The 25,283-nt window shown below is 39.2% G+C and overlaps 3 protein-coding genes across 3 annotated transcripts in view; all 3 read left to right on the top strand.

The window, feature by feature from the left end:
- Window positions 1-243: 243 nt before the first annotated feature.
- On the top strand, window positions 244-1,457 carry LOC138750833 (probable G-protein coupled receptor 139). Its single transcript, XM_069912954.1, has 2 exons — window positions 244-247; window positions 458-1,457. Exons 1-2 carry the CDS (start codon window positions 244-246, stop codon window positions 1,354-1,356), a joined length of 903 nt encoding a protein of 300 aa, XP_069769055.1. The 3' UTR covers window positions 1,357-1,457.
- Window positions 1,458-3,900: 2,443 nt separating this feature from the next.
- On the top strand, window positions 3,901-23,703 carry LOC138750831 (probable G-protein coupled receptor 139). The gene is made up of 4 exons (XM_069912953.1): window positions 3,901-4,055; window positions 5,334-5,445; window positions 9,712-9,769; window positions 22,704-23,703. The coding sequence occupies exons 1-4, from the start codon at window positions 3,901-3,903 to the stop codon at window positions 23,600-23,602; spliced, it is 1,224 nt and encodes a 407-aa protein (XP_069769054.1). The 3' UTR covers window positions 23,603-23,703.
- The window catches only part of LOC138750823 (probable G-protein coupled receptor 139), a 48,180-nt gene continuing 45,696 nt past the window's right edge, over window positions 22,800-25,283 (top strand). The window contains exon 1 of the mRNA XM_069912942.1: window positions 22,800-22,848. The gene's annotated coding sequence lies outside the window, so the exon portion shown is untranslated. The remainder of the gene's footprint in view (window positions 22,849-25,283) is intronic.

Below are 25,283 nucleotides of genomic sequence, written 5' to 3'. Positions count from 1 at the left end.
TGCCTGTCCCGCATCGGACTTGTCAGCCACAAAAGAGCCTGCAGTTGACGTGGACATTTACCCCCTCCATAAATCTTCGTCCGCGAAGCCAAGCCAAAGAGAATGGAACGTGTTCTAAAATTACGGTAAAATGGACACGTAAACACCCTTGTAGTGCCGGCAGTTATGGTAATCGAGCTGGTATCAATCACATGGATTTATTTTGGAAGTACCCCACAGTGCATAGTCCTGGCTATGAGTAAGATGCGTATGTAACCCGGCAGAGATGCATGGCAAGGAATTGCTTTTACGCAGGATGCTCGTTTCTGGTCACCAACTCTCCCCACAGTTTCAATCCATAAACATGGCTCGACCTTCCTTTAGGTTTCGGGGGATTTGTAAAGTAACCAGTCGTTTACTGTTTATTTCTGAACTCTATTCAGCGTCAGAAATATAATTTATTTTCCTTTTTTTACAGTAATATCAGTGACTATTAAGATCCTGTCCCGAGGGAACTGCGGTCTGTCCAAAAATGTCACGCTTTACCTCCTTGCAATGGCGGCGGCGGATCTACTGATCGTTATTTTCGATCTGATAATGAGGCAGATACCAATTGCCTACAGGTACTACTTCCGTTTCCTCAAGTCCATCCCTTTGTGTAATATTCACGCCGTCCTTGTTTATACAGTGACAGATTGGTCTGTCTGGTACACCGTCGCATTCACCTTTGATCGGTTTGTAGCCATTTGTTACCAGAAGATGAAAAGGAATTATTGCACCGAGAAAACGGCGACGTTTGTACTTGGAACGGTGAGCGTGCTAAGTTTTTCGAAGAACATTTTCTGGTATTTTATGTTCACAGGTGAATATTTCGTTGATAATACCCCTTGGTTTTGTTTGACAAGAGAACGTGTTCTGACATCAGAGAACTGGGCAACAGCCACATTCGTTCATCATATCTTCACACCGGCAATCCCATTTGTCCTCATTTTGCTGCTCAATGGGTTAACTGTAAGACATATTCTGGTGACTAGCAGGGTGCGCAGAAGACTTCGAGGTGCCAGCAGTCGGGAGAGTTTTCGAGACCCAGAGATGGAGAGCCGCAGGAAATCCGTCACTTTGCTGTATGCTATCTCGGCGAATTTCATCCTGTTATGGTCGCTGTTCACAGGGTATTTCATATGGGTCCAGTTGTATTATGTTCGCGTTGTGTTTGTCAGTCCAGCTATTTTTGTGCAAGACCTAGGTTTCATGCTGCAGCTGTTGAGCTGCTGTACAAACACGGCCCTTTACACCATTACCCAGAAAAAGCTCAGGGAACAACTGAAGGAACTAGTGAAATCTTCCATCTCTCGAGTTGTGAAATGTGCTCAATGACGCGAGGAGCCAAGAAATCTTTATCGTCAGGCGCAATTTAAATAATTAATTTGACAACGAGGTGTGATCAAATAAAATATCACCCCTCAGAGGCAAAGAGAGATTGATGTAATCCTAAAGGAAACCTCGGAGTAAAGTCCCTCGAAGTAATGATCAAAATTAAACAGACTTCAAATGACACAAACTAGTTCATCTACGACGATGACCATGGGACCTGCAATTAAAATAATGCTTCGTACCTCACAAGGAATTCAATCTGTTCTTGCATTCCCGATACATTAAACAAACCGAACCTCATGCAGTAACTGAAAATAGTATAGAGCTCAGAAATACCGTGGCTGTGCCGAGGTAGAAAGGTAGCTAAATTGGTAGAGCTCATAATACATTTATTAGGTTACAAAGTTATGCATTGGTTCTTACCTAAACAAATACGACGATAATACCGTTTGGTGTACCATTGGAACATCGACTGACGAAGTCGAGGAATCTAATTGAACACGTCCAAAGCCAGTGCCAGGCAGAAGTTGTAAACAATATTTTATCATTAGTTCAAATACCCTAAGGCATGCACCCAATATAAAGCAGCAGGTACCAATTCAACGAATCATAATTACGATAAACTTTTAAGTGGAACGTCAAATCAGACCTACAAAATATCTTAAAATAAAAATAACATTAAAATCTTCACAATGAAATTAGACGTTAGAATGAGCGATTAACGTGTAAAAGTACAACTATTTAAATTCATAAAACAATTCCAATCTTTATGGAATACCGACGGGGCATGGAAAATGCAAACCAGCGGAGCAGATCAAGAATTAGCATCAAAATAACTCAGTAACTCCTGCGATTTAGAAACTCAATATAACGTTCCGCTGTAGAGCCACAGAGTAGCTCTTGATAACTCTCTCACACATGAACACACACACACACACACACACACACACACACACACACACACACACACTTAAACACACACATACACATCCACACACGGGCACACACACACACACACACAGACACACACAGACGCAGACACACACACACACACACACACACACACACACACACACACACACACACACACACACACACACACACACACACACAAGGCTGGCCGGCCAGATCGATGTCAATGTCTCTTGCTTTACAATGGAGTCTGCCGGTCGCTCACACTGTCCACTGTTCACTCACGTCAACCGCTGTGTCATGTTCTGCCACTCGTGCATCGGGCCTGCTAGTCACACACAACGTTAGCAACAGAGGACGTTGGCTAAACTGTTGGTAGAACTAGGTGCTAGTTTAGTGTAGTCGTGCTCAGCAACATGATGCTCAGAAGATAGAAATTAGCTAAAAGCTGACACACAAAATATGTCAGAACAATGAAGGTCGCAGCAGCATCTGAGAGAACAATAGAGCATTTGTTGATATGCACCTGCACCGATTAGCACCCTGAGACTTCGCAGATGTGAGAAACTAGCTTTAGTATTGATAAGCTGTGGTCTTAGGATTGGTAAAATATTATACAGCAAGCGTACTAACTTAGAGATACTTTGTATATGAGAGGAACTAATTATTGGTTGTTAAAAGATGAGGTCGATTATGATTGGTGTTACATTATTCAGAATGCTCCCGATCAGGAAAAAAAAGAATGTATTGGAGCTGCTCGGGGGGACTTTTGTCACTGATTCCTGAATGACAGTTCAGTAGTAGCGGTGAATGAAATTAACCCAATCTGCAGATTAAAGAATGATCCAACCAAGACTGTAGTTGAATTCAGTCATTTCGTGTGAGCACCCTGCGGAATCGGGATCCACACAACCATCTCCCACAAACCTCAATACCTTTGGGTATTTCACTCAGAAGCTCACGCGTGACCTATAACCGCACCTGGTGCAACTCATGTTCCATTCCACTGGCCAAGTCAGCTGTTCGCATTTTCATCCAAGGACAGACCGAACCAGTCGATGGCACTTAACTTCAAGCAATGTCAGGAAGCTCAAAACAGCGTCCCTCCTCTAAGACTTCGGAAAACGTGTCTCTCTCAGTGAATGAGAAGATCCTGAGAGAATGTCATTTGTTGTACATGGACTCCGAGTGCGGTAAATGTGCTATTGAACATATAAATTCAGTATATTTATAGGCAACAGCTCAATCCTACTGCAGTGCATGTTTGTATGACACAAACATGTTTCAGATACCAACGACTATATTTTTGTATCTGTGAGGTGGATCTCGGGGTTCAAGTCGTCTGAAATGGCAGCAATTCATCTTTGTATATTTCCATCTATGAGTCTTTCCCTCCTTCTCCCTCCCTCTCTTCCTCTTACCATCACGCTCTCTCCTCCTCAATCTCTCTTCCCCATTCCAACACAAAGAGTAAACATGCTCCTTCCACATCTAGGCAAACCTAAATTTGACCGCTGTTGAATATTCGATAGTATGTTTAATCACAAATATGCAATAGATGTAGCCTTTATGATTCACTCTTGGACACCAGAGCATGTAAATTTTCAAACAGCGGGAATGAGGCAGAGATCGAGAATGGAGTCATCATTTTTAAGTTTAAGGAAATCGGAAGAAGATTCCCAAAATGACGAAATTGGAATGACATTCCCAGACTGCGGCAAAGGGAATGAGACTAAAAGTGTGAAAGAACCCATCAAAGCTTTATGCTTGGAGGAATATGAAAACTTCTGGTGAAAGTGGAACGCGAAAGTGGCAGGATATAGGAATGGATATTTCTGTTTCGTCTTATGTCAGTGGTAAAAGGATAAAATATGATCGTAAGCGAGTGAGAGAATTCGAACGAGGATGGAACATTCAACCAGAAGAACACGGTTGAGAGGATGAGTGCAAAAGGAATAGGAATGAGCTTTCAAATGACTGGACGAATGTGAAATTCGGACACTTGGGGAACAGAAATCCGGTTCAAGAAATAAGCGAATTGATGGAGATTCTCAGAATCAGGGAACAGAATCTGGGAATGAAGTGCGAAACATTGAGTGACAAAATGACAATAAGCCATGATTTTAGGAATTGAAATAACGTTTATAATTTGAAAATAGGCTTGATCTCCACAGTCATAAAAAATATGAATAGAGGTGTTAGTGGAGAGATTTTCTCCGAGAAAGGAAATAGATGGTCTTCTCGAAGAATGAACAAAGACGAAATTCCCTCAGGGAACCATATCTGTAAAACGAAGAGAGGGAGTGAAATTATAAGCATGTAAGAGTTGGTGTCAAATGTCGAGAGAGAGGGAATCAAGTTCCAATATGCAGTTCAAATACTGCACATGGGATGGAGATTCTATGAGATCAGTTCAGAAAGAGGAAAGTGTAATATCAGACTCAGAGCGACGTAGCAGGAATGAGATTAAAAAATGAAAACATGCCATTGAATTTATCTCTGTGATGGAACTGCAATTATATTCTCAGAGTGAAAGCAATTAATTTTAATATTGAGAGAATTCAATGGAAATTCCTTGAGTAAAAATGGAAGTGCGATTGAGTATGAGAAAATATGTATGGGATTTTGAATGTGAAAATAGAATGGGAGAGATGATAACAAAGCAACGTTACAAAATAAGTGTAACATTCAGGGTGCTAAAAAGTTTCAAAGAGATTTTCAGACGGAGTTTATCGGAATGAAACTGACGGTAAGATTCAAGTGGGGACGAGGAAGGTTGTTTTCAAGCCATTGCATCATCGAGAATGCTAGTTACAACTACAGAGTCGGACTGTGAGAGAAATGCACTTTAACAAGTGGAGAAGCAGGAAATAGCCAACGTTGCGGAAATATGAGAATAACTGACATTTTCACTTTCTCTCTTTGTTGTTGCTATTTGATGTTCTGAATATTGCCAGAGTTTTATTTATGTTTCAGATTTCTCGGCCTCTGCATCTTTTCTCGTCTGTCAATCACCGTTTGTTGAATTGATTTTAAATTACGTATCATGCATTATTCTTCTTTTACAGGGCTAGTGAGCATCGCCCGACAGCTGGGCCCCAGTCTCTTGGCTCCAAGACAAAAGATTATAGTGATGCTCATGGAAAACCATTAGGCCGGCAAGAGTTCCTTCATGAATTGGTGAGAACGAGCTTTAGTATAGAACAGCAAAACGGACACATCTATTTCCTCTCTTGGTTGGTGGGTAATTCATTTAGCTGTGAGGGTTAACTGTGAGACTCAACTCACTTAATCTAACAGCTACTGGGATTATATATCGTCCATTGGAAGGATTTTTTCCATTTCTCACTATTTGTCTGTCTCCACTCTATCTGTTCCCTGGATAATGACTTCCAATCCGTGACATCCGAAATAACCCCTTTCTCTGATAAACTCGGATCGCTCCTTACTGGCGATGATAAAGCCCACGTTTGTATCTCCTCTTATTTTCCTAATTCAGTCTTTGACCACCTACCACAGGAAGAAAAAGGACCGAGTATCTCTGGTCCTCACTTTCTTCTTCTTCATCATCCACATCCGAGATATTATTTGACACTTCCGTCAACTTCGATGTGATACCACTAACAACCATATCGTCCCCTCTCAATTCTTCTTCATTTTCGCCGGGATCTTTCTGTCCTAAACCCTCTGGTTCACTCTTCCATTCTCACTCACATTTCCATCCCATCCACCACAGCTCGCTCTAATTGTAGAAAGTTCTAAACTTGTCGCTGCATTTTCTCGCTCATCAGGAACATAAACTGTCGTCCTAAGTGAGATAAAACTTTACATGGACATTTTCCAGCCTCATCCACTACATGATTTGAACTCGCTGTGGAATCATCTTGATTGGTGAGACCAATCTCAGATTAGCTGGCTGCTTTACTGAACACAATATCTGTGTTTGTAGTTCTTAACCTAAGCTTGCTGTAGACAATCATTTGAACTACCCCAACTCTTCCTACAATGACGCGTTAGTTCGTGTCCTCATCGTTTGTTGAGTGACGCTAAATGTAAATTTCTGGAACAATACATCATATTCTTCATGGACAGTTTAAACTTAATAGCATTAAACATCGATTTTCCTTATGTTAGATACCGCAAACACTTTCCAACATTTCTTTCCCCACTCCTGTACTTATTTACCCCTCTCTATATTTTCTTCCTTCCTAGTCGTGTCTCCCTCTGCCTACCTCTTCATCTTTAGAACCCTCTGCCCTATACACAACAACTATGAGCCCCAGAAATTTTATTCCTCCCTTAGATAATTAATTTTACCCCTTCCCTCTGGTCATGATAAAGGATTTAGACCCCAAAGGCTGACTGACTATTTGTACCCATGGATGCTATAAGACCTGTTGAGCTCCTCCGGCACTTCTTCATTTGCTTAATGTTCCAGCATCTGCAGCTTGCACGTTAATTTCACTTCACAGAAAGCCTTAGTTATGCGAATGGGCAGAGGTACAATGCTTTAAATTATTTAAACGAGAATACGATCATGCAGCAGTGGAATGAGCGTCAGAAAATTATCATGTCAGACATCTTATCTTGTATAGAAAAAGATATTCTTTCCATAACCAAACAAAACTGCATCTCTGAATACCACCTATCTAAAGACAATACATTTCTATTCTTCCAAGTAATCGCTATACATTTCTTGGCCACTGCCAGCGCTAAGTAAATAAAAGAGATCTGGTAATTATCTAATTCTAAATCAATGAAAATGTAAAAAAGATGTCTTTTTATGAGTTAAAGTCGACCCCATTTATGATTATATAAAATTTAAATAAGTATCTCTTTATTTGCATCTCAGCATCCCTGAATAGAAACATCTTGTATGAAAATAATGCCTAGTTAAATTAAAAACATGTCACCACATAGAGAAAAAAATGTGCCATAATAGCGGTGCGGTCTCCAATTTACTGTGCAATGCGACATTCGTGGAACAGCTGCATTTGGAACTACTGATTTCTTACAACATCACTTAATGTCTAGTTTCCATACTTTAGTTTCTGGTCCATTCGAAGGGACCTTATAAGTATACATTCATTAAATTATCTCTGGATTTGTCTGTTAGTCTCACTCCATTCTACCAATTAAGGATCTTCTTATCATCTCCCAGGCTGGTAATAAGAAAAGAATGCAGCCCCCCTTTTCTCTTCCAGTCACCAAGTTAAAACTTACATTTTTAACATATTCTTACAATCTACTTTCTCATTCACTTATTTTTATCATTTCGTGACAACTTATAACTGAATGATCAGATGAAAAACAACTTCACATAAGCAGCAGAGAAGTATTATTGAAAGAAGAATAATTGATAGAGTGATAAATTCCTTTCCAAGCCATTGTACTCAAAGTGTTCCAAATTATTATAGGATCAGTGTAATAATACTGGACAATGAAGATTTTATTCACTAAACACCTTTGGGTTTATGTTTTGAATTTTTGGCAGCTGGTCATGAAAATCACCTTATTACTGTCCTATCACATACACTTTTCTAGATATGGCATATTTTTGTGATTTCCTGTCATATTTTAAATCTACTTGTATATTGCCCATAAAACAAGCTGTTTTGGTCAGTCCAAGCATGACCGAGTATGCACTCAATGCAAGTGCGATGCAAATAATTTTGCATAGGTTTGGGCATGCTTAGTCAGGATAGATGCAGACAGGCTATAAACACAGCTCACATATACAGATGCTGTGCATTACATTGATTATAGATTGAACGCATGTTAATGCACTTGTTCTTCAGCCAATAGTATAGTGAGTACAGTTATGTCTTCTGGAAGATCGAATACACTATAAATATCTCATTAATGTCCTTAAAGATTTGGTTAGTTATTGTATAAGACATTGGTAGAGCCAAATTTAGAGTGCTGTGTGCAATTCTTATAACTACAGGAGAGATATCAATAAAATTGAAAGAGTGCAGGGAAGGTTTACTAGGATGTTGCCAGCACTTCAGGAAGGGAGTTACAGGGAATGTCTCTGGAGTGTTGAAGAATGAGGGGAGAGTTGATGGATATAATACAAAATTATGAGATAGAGTAAATATAAGTAAGATTTTTAGACACTAAACAGAGGGCATGGGTTAAGGGTGAAAAGGGAAATGTTCTGGAAGAAAAATAGTTTGGCATAAACCAGAAGGGCATAATTGGAGTCACGTGATGGAGTAGTGGCCAGTCATGAAAACCAGCCCTCTCCAGGAAAATAGAAAAAAAGTTAGGAAAAAGCAAAGCTTAATAGAAATAGAGTACAAGAAATAGAAGATAAAGATACAGAGAAGAGAAACAAGAAGAAAGTAAGAACAGCTGGAAAAAAAGAAGAAAAAAGTCACCAGAGAAGAAGGAAGAATGCCTTACCTGCAGGAAGGAACAGGACACTGTGGTGATGAGGAGCGCCCAACCCTTGAGGTCAGTCCCTGCCCTACAGAATTGCGAACCCCGATCGGTGGACTGGAAAAATGGCTCTCTGAGCCAAACAAAAGTGCGCAACTGCACAATCTAAGGTAAAGGAAACCACCGACAGGAGGGGGGCTCTGCCAAGGAGAGGGCAACCAAGGCATGACCAGCTGAGGGACACCCAACACCAGGAAGATGAGGAAAGCAGCAGGAGAGGGAGTGTAGTACCAGGTGAGGAAGAAAGTTGATGGGGTGAACGGCAAGAAGAGCAGCAGCAGAAGGCTCGACAGATGAGCAGCCCAGAAGGGGAGGACCAACAGCAAGAGGCCAAGCAAGAAGAGACCCTTATTAAGGTTTTGAAAAGACGATCTACAACATTGACAGCCTCATTTCCCTCCCTATGTCTACTGGTTCTCTCGCATCAACGGCGACATGATGGATCACCGAAAAGATGACCATTCCTTACACACGTGCAGACTGATAACTGTTCTACTTTTTGTGATACAAACGTTGAGCGGAAAGGAGTTGAATCAACATGTTTGTTTTGGCGCACATAATTAACGACAGCCTCAGTGGATCTGAATATGTCACAAGAGATTCGCTTCCTCTATTAATGTGGTATTTATTTTGCAGTTGCAGTTAGTTGAAAGTGAGGGTATCAGCTCCCGCTTTGCCAGTCTCTAGAAGGATTTACATCTGCACAAATGTTCACTGATAGGGATATAGGAACCGTGGATCAGAATTATCCTACCACAAGGAAGAATATTTTCTGGGCGTTCGAACTGTTTTTGACACTGGATAAACACCCATTTCAATGGCGAATATATTATCTGGTCCGAGGAATTCAAGTTATCTACTATCCCATCTTGGCTATGACTGCTCTTCCTGGTAAGCTTTTCTGCGCACGATATTGATCCAAAACGATTCTCATTTTATTCTTTCCAACTTTTGTTGATTCTGCTTTCTTGAATCCCTGTGTATTAACTTGCCAAATTACAGCTAACAGCAATATTGTTTCTAATTTACGATCACATACTAGCAGTGCTTTGTGTTCCTGGTACGTGATACAACCATTCATTAATCCATCCTTCCAAAAGTAGAACTTTTATTGTTGCGCCACAAACAACATTCAAGAAGGAATGAATTGCTTGGCAACCTCGCATTTCCATTTGCCTCAATAATTTCACGTCGAATTAGATAAAATAGGGGAAAAGACACCTGAACACATATTATATAACTGGGATGAAAAATTGGTACAACATAGAACTTCTCCAGTATTACATCATCTACTCAATATTTGGAAGAAGATTCATGTAGAAAGAAATAAAACAAATGATCAATTACCAAAACTAATATTGACGCAAAACAAGTTACTCCCTTTTACAATAGATAACCTTTCCTTTAGAGAATGGGAGAAAAAAGGGATTAAAAGAATAGAAAATTGTTTTTCAGGAAATAGATTATTATCCTTTGAACAAATGAAAGATAAATACAATATAACTCAAGATACAGCACTGGCATATTACCAATTGAGATCCTACTTGAAGGAAAAATTAGGCAGCAGTTTGAGTTTGCCAGAGGGAAGTAACTTTGAATATGTGATTACAGATACAATGATAATCAAAAGATTTATAACAAATATGTATATAAAACTGCAAGAAAAGGAGAATGAGGAAACAAATGGTAAAACTAAACAAAAATGGGAACAGGATTTAAATATAAAGATAAAAAAGGAAACATGGGAGAAGTTATGCTCTGGAACGATGAGAAATACAATAAATACGAGGTTACGTATGATACAATATAATTGGATACACAGGCTATACATTACACCTCAAAAGTTAAATAAATGGGACCCAACAGTATCTGATAGATGTTTTCGATGTAAAAAAGAAATGGAAACAACAATTCCTGCAATCTGGACATGTGAAAAAGTAGAAAAATTTTGGGAAGATCTCAATCAGATATTAAATAAAATAACAGAAAACAATATACCAAAGAATCCAGAGATCTTTCTCCTAAGTAACATAAAAAACAAAGAATTTGGAATTGATTTGGAGGATGCACAAAAAAAGATTTGTTAAGATAGCTCTAGCCGTAGCAAAAAAATGTATTATGTCAACCAGGAAATTGGAAGATAATTTGAAAATACAACAATGGTATATAGAAATGAATAAATGTATTCCATTAGAAAAAATAACATATAGTTTAAGAAATAATATTGAAATATTCGAACAAATATGGGAGCCTTATATTAAACACAATAGCGAAAACCTACCGGGGACAATCACTACCTAAGTTAACGGAAGGAAAAGGAAATGAAAAGACTGGACTCAGTGGAATTTTTGGTGTATTTTTATTGAATGACAACATTGTCTGACTGGTTTAATGTATCCTAGATTTTATACCTTAAATGGACGGGAGGGGGGAGGTGGGGAGGGTGGGAGGGGAGGAGGGAGGTGGGGGGGAGAAAATGACATTGTATATGTGTGAAAAGGAAAAAATGTGTATCATGGTTAATGTGATTTATGGGGTGAAAAATAAAAAATTATTAAAAAAATAATAATTTCACGTCGGCAATTAAATTATCTTCAACAATAAAAATATATTCGTCCCTACCCGAGAGGGCCTGATACTGGACGACATGTTGGGGAACGTAGCAGGGAAAGTATCTGAAATGTCCATCGGAGATCAGTTCGTGACCAGTTACGGTAACCCCTTCAGTGTTGAAATTACTGGAAAAGACAGGATTGGCCCAAAGTTGAAAGTTCTAAACTAGTTATCAGGGCATCTGACAAGTGGAAGGCTTTCAAAGGAAGATCGGGGGAGTTTGGTAGATGGAAATGGTCAGCGTGATCCAGTGAGGGGAAACGACATGGCTGATAGGATTGTGAAACAGCCGATAACAAGATCTATGGAGACTCTGGTGAAGGAAAATATATCGATATAGAAGGGATCATGCGATCCGTTAAGGAGAGTAGAAAAATTAAGAATGCACTTAAAATGAGATCAGGAAGGCAAAAAGGGCCACAAGGTGGCTCTGCGATATCGTTTGAATGGGTTGGGGGGGGGGGGGCTATAACATGCTACAAATATATTAACTTGGGAGAGAAATGGGGCGTTTAAACATCACCAATATTATTTAGCTATGGAACCTTAGGAGGTGCGGAAATGTATATAGTCTTTACCGGGTGAAAGCCATGACTATGAGGAAACTCGGGAAAGTAAATCCTGAAGAGAATCCACACAAGAGAAGAGATGCTGCAGATGCTCAATAGCATCAAGATATAGAAATCTCGAGGGCCTTATCAATTGCGTGCAAAGATATTTTGCAAAGCGAAGAAAGAAACAGCAAACATCTAGGCACATGTGTGAGCTGTCAAAGACTGGGAAGGTGTCAACGATATGCATTCAGGCGAACCTGAATACCCCTTATTGGGACAGCGTCAATTTATTGATGCCGAAGATTCCAACATCGGCAAATATGCGTTTCTCGAACATTGTGCTACTGTTCAATTGCACTAAAACTGGCAGATCAGACGCAGATGGACATATGGTGTTTAGATTTTTACGAGGATATTCAGAAGCTATTTGCGTGAAATGAAATAATTTAGTATGCAATAAACGTCTGCAAATATCTTCAGGAAATTATGGAAAACAAAGGGAACCCATTCAAAAGCGAACAATGGCGATTATTTCAGTTTAGTTTTCACAGCGATTCATTTGGCTCCGGGAGTCAAATTATTGAAGCAATTCAGGATAGTCTCACTAAACTAAAGCATGATACTATAACTGGATTGTTCCAGCGGTGGTGCGGCACTCTTTATCGCGCTTCAAGATAAGAATTTACAGCTTATTTTCCCCTTTCGTGGCGCACGGTACAATTTTCACGTGGTGTTCATTCTTATTCTCAGGGAATATGCAAAACAAAGTGGAATAATAACAATTAGTGCGGGAAATCTGAAAAAACAGGCCGAATGCACTGCAGCAAATAAAACCAGATCATAGAACAGTGGATGGAGATGCTAAGTTGATGATTAAAGTCCTTTGTCATTTATGACGTTGAAGCATGCGATGCGTCGCAGTCAGCACTGCGTGTACAAGTGTGTATGCTTGCGTGCCGTGACCATGCATTAGGCTTTTGTAATGCAGCATCTTTTGCATTGGTATCTTGTCCCATTCAATGGAACGGTGCAGAGCCACTTCATTGACCGAAATGGTCACCCAAGAAAGGTCTTGCACATCTGGAACAAAGATGTTCGCTGGCAAAGGGTTTTGACCGAGTGCACAGAAAGGCAAAAGCTTGATCAAGAAAAATAACTCCTATTTTTTGCTGGAGAAGGTCAGGATGATACAGAGAGAGAGAGAGAGGAAGAGAGAGAGAGAGAGAGAGAGAGAGAGAGAGAGAGCGAGCTGTACATTGTAAGCCAAGAAGCTTGTTAGAACTGAAACAGAAGCTCCAGAGTGGTGGATGGCTGGAAGGACTATCTGTCTGATATTTCTCCTTGAATAAATGAAACAGAAATGCACTCTGTGATAGCCTGAAAGAAAGATGGACATCCCTGATGGGACAAGTTTCATCAGCAAGGCACTGATGTGCCTAATGGTGGTATCTCAGTTGTGGAAATCCTGGAACTGCAAATCACTCTCTGCAAATTTTACAAGTACCTTCTGCGTGGTAAACATTTACTTTTCAAACACCAAAGCCTACGGAACTTGATACATGTTAAATTCTGTGCACAGTACAAGAATGGCCTGCAACCAGAGAACTTGGAAGAATGACATTTACATTTACACACACATCACATACACATGCGCATGGAATTAGAAGGGAGTTAAATTGGGTTTAGTTAAGTTAATAGAGTTAAGTAAAAGTTTGATTCTATTTTCATGTTTAAAGATAATTAAAAACAATATTTGGTTAGGTAACTATTTGTCTTGGTGATTGTATATTACTGCTGGGTTTTGGGGTCCTTTTAGGCTCATAACAAGGGACACTTGCATTCATTGCAATGTTCCACGAAAACGGTTCAACGCAATTTAGTTTAATTTACATGTTAAACGCTGAATCTATGATATTTGTACTTACCTAAATTATCCCGGTGTAATTGTCTCCATATATCATAGAAACAGAAAATATCAGCATAGAAATGGGCCCCCAATTTCTTCTAGTCTGTGCCGAACTATTATTTTGCCTGGTCCAACTGACCATATCCTTCCCATCAACCTATCTCTGCAAAAGTGACACATTCACTGCTTCAGCTGGTTGCTGGTTCCTTGCTCCACCACTCACTTCTATGGTTTATATCGTCCTCTACTCCACTATCTGCCCTGGTGCTTTGGTTCCCAACCTCCCTACAAATGTTGTTTGAATACCCAGGAGTTGGTACCACTAGCATGTATTCCCACAAGGATATTTGTCCCACTCCAGATTTGATGCAAAATGGCTTTCAGGTACAGACCACTCATTTCTTGAAAGAGAGCTCAATAATTCAAAATCCTCCCTCCTGCACCATCTCATTAACCATATATTATGCTGCATTATCCTCCTATTTCTTACCTAATCGGTACGTTGCACAGGTAACAATACAGGGATCATAATCCTGGAGGTCCTGGCCTTCAACTGCACAGGTAACTCTTTGAACTCACTTAGTAGGAGCTCATCACTCTTCCTATCCACGCCGTTGGACCCTACATGTTCCACGAATTCTGGCTTTCACCCTAACTCTTTAGAAGATCTCCGGGACTCTGGTACTAAGAGGAAAATATCATCCGGTTTCGTGATCTCATCCACATCATCTCATCTCATCATTGTTCCCCTCATGAGTGAACTCCTTGTCACTGCATATGGCCTCGACTCCCTCTCTTTCTTATCCACAGGGTCACACTCTGTTCCAGAGGCCTTACCTTCGGTGTTTGTACCTGGTATGTGGTCATCTTCAAGCGTATCTAAAACGGTATACGTTTTATTGAGGGTTACGTCCACTGTCTGTTCCCTTATCCTTTCCCTTCTGTCTCCTGGGTGTGACTCCTTCCCTGTAATTTATGTTTAGCAGCTCATCAGCCTCCCAAACGTTCCGTATTTCATCCTACCCAAGCTCTAATACCTTAATACAATTTTTTAACGAGCTACAATTGGAAGCATGTCTTACCTATGACGTGGTCAGGGTAAATGCATTTTTGACCGGCTGAGCACCCGTAGTGTGGGCGCCCTAATCCAACACATGTGTAGCGACATTATTGGGAGACAAGTATCAAAGGACAAGGAAGTAATTTTTTGTCTTTCAATCTTTTTATTATTATTATAATTTATAAACACATACAGTTCAAAGAGATATAAAATATACATAGTAAGTAATGAATTAATACAGAGATATTAAACAATAATATTACAAAATTTTTGATCAGTTTAGGGTGTGAACTATCTCTAAAAAAAAAGATATAATTAATAACAATATATGAAAAAAGAGGAAAAAAGAACCCCAAAAAAGAAGAAAAAACAAATCTGAATTTAAAAAAAACTTAAAAAAACACCTACAGATATAGCTAAACCACGCCGATCACTCCGATCTCATCTTACAGCCCAATTATCATACATAATCATAGAAAGAAAACAGAGCCAGATCAACTCACCACAAATGAAAATATTGAATAAATGGTCGCCAGGTTAACTCAAACTTAGAAGGGGATTCATAGACAGAGTTTCTAATTTTCTCTAAATTTATACATAATATAGTTTGGGTAAACCATTGGAAAACAGTGGGAGGATTTACCTCTTTCCAATTTAATAGTATAGATCTTCTAGCCATTAGTGTAAGAAAAGCAATCATACGATCCCCAGGAAGAGATAAATAAGTCAAATCTATCATAGATAATCCGAAAATTGCAGTAATGGGATGTGGTTGTAAATCAATATTCAAAACAGTAGATATAATGGAAAAAATTCCCTTCCAATAATTCTGTAAAGAGGGACAGGACCAAAACATATGTGTAAGGGAAGCTATTTCCAATTGACATTTATCACATATAGGATCGATAAGAGAATAAAAGCGATGGAGTTTATCTTTAGACATATGAGCTCTATGAACAACTTTAAACTGTATTAGTGAATGTTTTGCACATAGAGAAGAAGAGTTTACTAGTTGCAGAATTTTATTCCAATTTTCATTAGAAATATGAAGGTTGAGTTCTCTTTCCCAATCATTTTTAAACTTTTCAAAAGTCCCAGAATTTATTTTTGTAATTATATTATATAATTTAGATATCACACCTTTTGGAGGGAATTTTGAATATAGTATATCCTCTAAAACAGTCGTAGTCTCCCGATTGGGAAAAGAGGGTAAAGTCGAAACTAAGAAACTCCTAATCTGCAAATATCGAAAGAAATGAGATCGAGGTAAATCATATTTCATGGATAATTGTTCAAATGACATGAAAGAGTTATCCAAGAATAAATCCGAAAAGCATGTTATACCTTTAACTTTCCAGAGTAAATAAGCTTGATCAATTAGAGAGGGATGAAAAAGGAAATTTAGTACAATAGGAGTTTCCAAGATAAAATTACTTAGGCCAAAAAATCTCCGGAATTGAAACCATATACGTAGTGTATGTTTAGCCATTGGATTATCAATTTGTTTATATAATTTATTAAGAGTAAAAGGGAGAGCAGCTCCCAAAATAGAGCTAATTGAAAAATTTTGTATCGGTTTAATTTCTAAATTTACCCAATGGGGATTTAGAGATAATTCTGAATAATTCAACCAATACCTTAAGTAACTAATATTAATTGCCCAGTAATAAATTCTAAAGTTGGGTAATGCCAACCCTCCCTCTAGTTTAGATTTCTGTAAATACTTTTTCCCCAATCTAGGATTCTTGTTTTGCCAGATATACGAGGACAGTTTAGAATCGACCTTATCAAAAAAAGATTTAGGAACAAAAATAGGTATAGCTTGGAATATATATAAAAATTTAGGTAAGATCATCATCTTAATAGCATTAATTCAGCCTATCATGGATAGGGATAATGGTGACCAATTGGTAAGTAAACTGCCGATCAGGTCCAATAGAGGGAAAAAATTAGTCCTAAACAAATCTTTATGTTTTTTAGTAATCTTAATCCCTAAATATATAAAATGGTCTCTAGCTATTTTAAAAGGTAAACTATCATAAATAGGGACCCATCCATTAAAAGGGAATAATTCACTTTTATTTAAATTCAGTTTATATCCCGAAAAATTACTAAATTGGGCTAATAAAGGTAAAACAGCAGGAATAGAATTTTCAGGATTGGAAATATATAACAATAAATCATCTGCATATAGTGATAATTTATGAATATCCCTGCAATGAATAATACCAGTAATATTGGGTGCTTCTCTGATAGCAATTGCCAAAGGTTCTAAAGCTAAGTTAAATAATAAAGGGCTAAGGGGGCACCCTTGCCTGGTGCCCCGAAATAATCGAAAATATGGCGATCTTTGGGTATTAGTAAAAACCGAGGCAACTGGGGAATTATAAAGAAGTTTAATCCAAGATATAAATATCGGACTAAAATTAAATTTTTCAAGAACTGTAAATAAATAAGGCCATTCTACTCTATCAAAGGCCTTCTCAGCATCTAGTGAAATAACACATTCTGAAGACTTATGTGAAGGAGTGTAAATAATATTCATCAATCTTCTAATATTAAAGGAGGAATAACGATTTTTAATGAATCCAGTCTGGTCTTCAGAGATAATATATGGTAATATTTTCTCTAGCCTTGTCGCTAGAATTTTAGAGAAGATCTTAGAATCAACATTCAACAAAGAAATAGGTCTATAAGAAGAACATTCGGTCGGGTCTTTATTTTTTTTCAAGATTAGAGAAATCGTAGCTCTGTAAAATGATTGTGGTAGTTTACCCAATGTGATAGATTCATCAAACATCTTAATCAGCCAGGGAGAGAGAGTAGAAGAAAAAGCTTTATAAAATTCCACAGAATATCCATCGGGACCTGGTGCTTTCCCCGAGTTCAGTGAGAAAATAGTATTATTGATCTCCGAATCTGTAATGGGTTTACTTAATTCTAAGTTATCTTGAGGTAATACTTTTGGGAATTTCAAATGTTCTAAAAAATTAAACATATTACTAAGGTCTTGAGGGGATTCTATACTATATAAGGATGTATAAAAATTTTGGAAAGATTGATTTATCTCTTCCTGGTTAACAGTCAGTTCTCCATTCTGTTTGCGAATCTCCACAATTTGGCGTCTAGCTGAAATATTCTTCAGATGATTAGCTAACAGTTTACCCGATTTCTCACTATGCACATAAAAATCAGATTTAGATCTAATTAGCTGGTTTTCAATCGAAGATATAAGTAACAAATTATATTCCATCTGCAGTTCAATTCTTTCTAAAGTTCTTCAGTAGGATCAGTCACATATTTCTTATCAATGTCTTTAATCTTCTCAACCAATAGATGAATCTTGTTTTTGATGCATTTCTTCAAAGCTACTGAGTAAGAAATAATTTGACCACGAATATAAGCCTTGAATGTATCCCACAATATTCCATAAGAAATTTCCGTAGTGTAATTTGTTGAAAAGAAAAAGTTAATTTGTTCTTTCATAAATTTTACAAAGTCTAAATCTTGCAATAATGTAACATCAAAACACCAGTGCTTAATAGTAGAAACAGAGTCTTTGAATTTAAGAGAGAGTTGTAATGGAGAGTGATCCGAAATGGCTATAATGTCATACTTACAAGCAGTTACAAGTGGAATAAAACGTGAATCAATAAAAAAGTGATCAATTCTCGAGTATGAATGGTATACATGAGAAAAAAAGGAAAACTCTTTATCTGTCGGGTGAAGAAATCTCCAAATATCAACAGCTCCAGAGTTAGTAAGGAAAGAGTTAATATATGTAGCCGATTTATTTGGTAGGAGCTGTGAAGGTTTCGACCTATCTAGCAGGGGATTCAGACAACAGTTAGAATCCCCACCCATTATTAAATGATATTTATTTAAATTGGGTAAAATAGTAAACAAAGATCTAAAAAACTCAGGGTGATCTACATTCGGGGCATAAACATTAACCATGACAACCTTAATATTGAATAATAACCCAGTAACCAATAAAAATCTGCCATTAGGGTCTACAGTGATGTCATGTTGAACAAATGTAATAGAGGGATCAATAAAAATAGATGCACCTCGAGTCTTAGAGCATGAGTTGGCATGAAATTGTGGGCCTTTCCAAGATTTAAAAAAACGCAGATTATCCTCCTTCCTCACATGAGTCTCCTGTAAAAAAATAATCTGTGCTTTCAGTCTCTGGAATACTTTAAAGACCTTCCTCCTTTTAAACATGTTGTTTAGACCATTAGCATTCCAAGAGACAAAATTAATGTTTTGATCCATTACTTAGGTCAACCCTCCAGTATATAAAGGGTTAATCAAAGCAGGGACCCATGCGCCCGGAAGAAGAATTAAGATATAAGGAAGGACCGGAAATGATGACGTGTCAGCCATATCTGTAGTTCTATAAGAAAAATCAAGAAAAAACAAAAGAAAATGAAACATAAAAACCCCTGAAGGAAAAACAAAACCCACCCCCCATCTGACCAGAGAGTGATCAGAGAGAAAAGAAGAGATAATACTAAACCTACCCCCATGTCTTCAGACGGCAGCTCCTAATATTAAGTTAAGATCCACCACCTAAACTTATAAAAAGGAGAACTCAAGCTAAAATCAAATACTAAATATTGAAAGAAAAATATTTAAAAAGAAATAAAAGAAAAATCGTAATTGTGTAGTACCTACTGATAAAACAAAGTCATAAAGAGTTAAATCATTTTAAAATTAGTTTAGAAAATGGCGAATGTAAAAAAAACCATGAAAAGTTTTAATAAACAAAAAATAAAAAATCGCCATTTTCAGTAATTCAGAAATAAAATAGATTAATATAAAATTAAACATACACTTATATATTTAAAAAAAAATTCTCACAGAGGAGAAAGAAAATATATAAAAATGTGTTAAAGATGAACAGGATAATTAGAGCTATAATGATCTATTACTTTTCGAATGGTCAGAAATCAGAATCTGACTATTAACCTGAAAAAGACCGATATCTACCGCATTTTTTATCGGTCACTCGGGCTGAGAGGTCACGCTAGACGGGAAATTAGCCGACAGCTAGTTCCGTGCTGCAGACACGGAGTCGAATATTTGACGAGCTTGGTTCTCCAGAGAAATCCTGAGCCTCGCAGGATACAGCAGCGCAGGTTTCAGTTTCTTCTCAAAACATTCGGACATCAGATCTTTAAACAGTCTTCGAGCGCGTACTACCTCCGGACTAAAATCTTCATAGGCTCTTAGACTAAAGCCACGAACAGTCACATTTCCAAGTCTTCTGGCTGTACGAATCAATCTATCCATTGTACTCACGTAATGCATACGGACCATCACCACTCTGGGTTTGGAAGCTTCAGCATTTCGGTTCCAGATACGATGTACTCTATCAAGTAACGGTGGATCAGCAGGGAATTCGGATGGGTATGCTTCTTTTAAAAGCTCGACAAAAAACGTCAGGAGATCTCCTTTCTCAATGCCTTCAGGAATTCCAACCAAACGAATATTTTGTCTTCTGGAACGGTTCTCTGAATGAATGCTTTTCAGCTGGAGCACTTCTAGTTGTTTAATTGCTTTGGAAAGTTTCTGTTCGACCTCAGTCAGTCTAATCTCTTTTTGTTGAACTTCAGTTTGAAGAGCTGCAATTAAGGTATGTTGTTTTTTGGTTTCAGCTTCTGAGGCAATTAAAGCTGTACGAAGTTCAGCTAGGTCTTTTTTGCGACAAACATCTTTGAATTCATCATGAAAGAATTTTAAAAAGTCAGCGAAGGTCATCTCACTTAGTTTAATGTCTGGTTGTTTCTTCTCTCGGCCGTTACCTTCTTCTGCCCGGGTTTCAGCTCGTGTAGCTTTTCCTTCAGTCATTTCTTCAAAATTTTCAGACTCAAGTATAATTAGAGCAATAATAAAGATCTTTCTGACTTCTGTGAAGTTAGTTCAAAGGTGGATACAGGTTAAAAATAGTATATTTTATGGAGCAAAAACCAAAATGTGTTCACTCCATGAGCGCCACCTGGAGACCTGGAAGGAAGTAAATTTTCGATGCAATCTCAAAGAGGTTAATCAGATTGCGAAGAAGTGGATTGGAGCTACTAACCATGTCAAAACACGAACAGAAATGAATTTCAACCTACCGGAGAAGATCTTTATTGAGTTTACTGGTCAACAACCCCCCCAAAAATGCCACCGTGCTCAATCTGTTCCCAACAATAAATTACCCAGATTCCTCCCAACATACATCTCCAGATTTTAAATGTCTTTCTCTCTGCACCGGTTAATTATATGGAATAAAGCTCAGCATTTGGATGAACCCTTCTCCAATAACAATGGCGTGAAGCAAGGCTGCGTTCTCGCATCAACCCTCTTTTCAATCTTCTTCAGCAAGATGCTGAACCAAGCCATGAAAGACCTCAACAATGAAGATGCTGTTTACATCCGGTACGGCACGGATGGCAGACTCTTCAATCTGAGGCGCCTGCAAGCTCACACCAAGACGCAAGAGCAACTTGTCCGTGAACTACTCTTTGCAGACGATGCCGCTTTAGTTGCCCATTCAGAGCCAGATCTTCAGCGCTTGACATGCTGTTTTGCGGAAACTGCCAAAATGTTTGGCCTGGAAGTCAGCCTGAAGAAAATTGAGGTCCTCCATCAGCCAGCTCCCCACCATGACTACCAGCCCCCCCACATCTCCATCGGGCACACAAAATTCAAAACGGTCAACCAGTTTACCTATCTTGGCTGCACCATTTCATCAGATGCAATGATCGACAACGAGATAGACAACAGACTCGCCAAGGCAAATAGCGCCTTTGGAAGACTACACAAAAGAGTCTGGAAAAACAACCAACTGAAAAACCTCACAAAGATAAGCGTATACAGAGCCGTTGTCATACCCACACTCCTGTTTGGCTCCGAATCATGGGTCCTCTACCGGCATCACCTACGGCTCCTAGAATGCTTCCACCAACGTTGTCTCCGCTCCATCCTCAACATTCATTGGAGCGACTTCATCCCTAACATCAAAGTACTCGAGATGGCAGAGGCTGACAGCATCGAATCCACGCTGCTGAAGATACAACTGCGCTGGGTAGGTCACGTCTCCAGAATGGAGGATCATCACCTTCCCAAGATCATGTTATATGGCGAGCTCTCCACTGGCCACGTGACAGAGGTGCACCAAAGAAGAGGTACAAGGACTGCCTAAAGAAATCTCTTGGTGCCTGCCACATTGACCACCGCCAGTGGGCTGATATCGCCTCAAACCGTGCATCTTGGCGCCTCACAGTTTGGCGGGCAGCAACCTCCTTTGAAGAAGACCGCAGAGCCCACCTCACTGACAAAAGACAAAGGAGGAAAAACCCAACACCCAACCCCAACCAACCAATTTTCCCCTGCAACCGCTGCAACCGTGTCTGCCTGTCCCGCATCGGACTTGTCAGCCACAAAAGAGCCTGCAGTTGACGTGGACATTTACCCCCTCCATAAATCTTCGTCCGCGAAGCCAAGCCAAAGAGAATGGAACGTGTTCTAAAATTACGGTAAAATGGACACGTAAACACCCTTGTAGTGCCGGCAGTTATGGTAATCGAGCTGGTATCAATCACATGGATTTATTTTGGAAGTACCCCACAGTGCATAGTCCTGGCTATGAGTAAGATGCGTATGTAACCCGGCAGAGATGCATGGCAAGGAATTGCTTTTACGCAGGATGCTCGTTTCTGGTCACCAACTCTCCCCACAGTTTCAATCCATAAACATGGCTCGACCTTCCTTTAGGTTTCGGGGGATTTGTAAAGTAACCAGTCGTTTACTGTTTATTTCTGAACTCTATTCAGCGTCAGAAATATAATTTATTTTCCTTTTTTTACAGTAATATCAGTGACTATTAAGATCCTGTCCCGAGGGAACTGCGGTCTGTCCAAAAATGTCACGCTTTACCTCCTTGCAATGGCGGCGGCGGATCTACTGATCGTTATTTTCGATCTGATAATGAGGCAGATACCAATTGCCTACAGGTACTACTTCCGTTTCCTCAAGTCCATCCCTTTGTGTAATATTCACGCCGTCCTTGTTTATACAGTGACAGATTGGTCTGTCTGGTACACCGTCGCATTCACCTTTGATCGGTTTGTAGCCATTTGTTACCAGAAGATGAAAAGGAATTATTGCACCGAGAAAACGGCGACGTTTGTACTTGGAACGGTGAGCGTGCTAAGTTTTTCGAAGAACATTTTCTGGTATTTTATGTTCACAGGTGAATATTTCGTTGATAATACCCCTTGGTTTTGTTTGACAAGAGAACGTGTTCTGACATCAGAGAACTGGGCAACAGCCACATTCGTTCATCATATCTTCACACCGGCAATCCCATTTGTCCTCATTTTGCTGCTCAATGGGTTAACTGTAAGACATATTCTGGTGACTAGCAGGGTGCGCAGAAGACTTCGAGGTGCCAGCAGTCGGGAGAGTTTTCGAGACCCAGAGATGGAGAGCCGCAGGAAATCCGTCACTTTGCTGTATGCTATCTCGGCGAATTTCATCCTGTTATGGTCGCTGTTCACAGGGTATTTCATATGGGTCCAGTTGTATTATGTTCGCGTTGTGTTTGTCAGTCCAGCTATTTTTGTGCAAGACCTAGGTTTCATGCTGCAGCTGTTGAGCTGCTGTACAAACACGGCCCTTTACACCATTACCCAGAAAAAGCTCAGGGAACAACTGAAGGAACTAGTGAAATCTTCCATCTCTCGAGTTGTGAAATGTGCTCAATGACGCGAGGAGCCAAGAAATCTTTATCGTCAGGCGCAATTTAAATAATTAATTTGACAACGAGGTGTGATCAAATAAAATATCACCCCTCAGAGGCAAAGAGAGATTGATGTAATCCTAAAGGAAACCTCGGAGTAAAGTCCCTCGAAGTAATGATCAAAATTAAACAGACTTCAAATGACACAAACTAGTTCATCTACGACGATGACCATGGGACCTGCAATTAAAATAATGCTTCGTACCTCACAAGGAATTCAATCTGTTCTTGCATTCCCGATACATTAAACAAACCGAACCTCATGCAGTAACTGAAAATAGTATAGAGCTCAGAAATACCGTGGCTGTGCCGAGGTAGAAAGGTAGCTAAATTGGTAGAGCTCATAATACATTTATTAGGTTACAAAGTTATGCATTGGTTCTTACCTAAACAAATACGACGATAATACCGTTTGGTGTACCATTGGAACATCGACTGACGAAGTCGAGGAATCTAATTGAACACGTCCAAAGCCAGTGCCAGGCAGAAGTTGTAAACAATATTTTATCATTAGTTCAAATACCCTAAGGCATGCACCCAATATAAAGCAGCAGGTACCAATTCAACGAATCATAATTACGATAAACTTTTAAGTGGAACGTCAAATCAGACCTACAAAATATCTTAAAATAAAAATAACATTAAAATCTTCACAATGAAATTAGACGTTAGAATGAGCGATTAACGTGTAAAAGTACAACTATTTAAATTCATAAAACAATTCCAATCTTTATGGAATACCGACGGGGCATGGAAAATGCAAACCAGCGGAGCAGATCAAGAATTAGCATCAAAATAACTCAGTAACTCCTGCGATTTAGAAACTCAATATAACGTTCCGCTGTAGAGCCACAGAGTAGCTCTTGATAACTCTCTCACACATGAACACACACACACACACACACACACACACACACACACACACACACACACACACTTAAACACACACATACACATCCACACACGGGCACACACACACACACACACAGACACACACAGACGCAGACACACACACACACACACACACACACACACACACACACACACACACACACACACACACACACACACACACACACACACACACACAAGGCTGGCCGGCCAGATCGATGTCAATGTCTCTTGCTTTACAATGGAGTCTGCCGGTCGCTCACACTGTCCACTGTTCACTCACGTCAACCGCTGTGTCATGTTCTGCCACTCGTGCATCGGGCCTGCTAGTCACACACAACGTTAGCAACAGAGGACGTTGGCTAAACTGTTGGTAGAACTAGGTGCTAGTTTAGTGTAGTCGTGCTCAGCAACATGATGCTCAGAAGATAGAAATTAGCTAAAAGCTGACACACAAAATATGTCAGAACAATGAAGGTCGCAGCAGCATCTGAGAGAACAATAGAGCATTTGTTGATATGCACCTGCACCGATTAGCACCCTGAGACTTCGCAGATGTGAGAAACTAGCTTTAGTATTGATAAGCTGTGGTCTTAGGATTGGTAAAATATTATACAGCAAGCGTACTAACTTAGAGATACTTTGTATATGAGAGGAACTAATTATTGGTTGTTAAAAGATGAGGTCGATTATGATTGGTGTTACATTATTCAGAATGCTCCCGATCAGGAAAAAAAAGAATGTATTGGAGCTGCT

The sequence above is a fragment of the Narcine bancroftii genome, unplaced genomic scaffold (genome assembly GCF_036971445.1).
Source record: "Narcine bancroftii isolate sNarBan1 unplaced genomic scaffold, sNarBan1.hap1 Scaffold_275, whole genome shotgun sequence".
NCBI classification, from domain to species: Eukaryota; Metazoa; Chordata; class Chondrichthyes; order Torpediniformes; family Narcinidae; genus Narcine; species Narcine bancroftii.
This window is presented reverse-complemented; position numbering and strand designations above follow the sequence as displayed.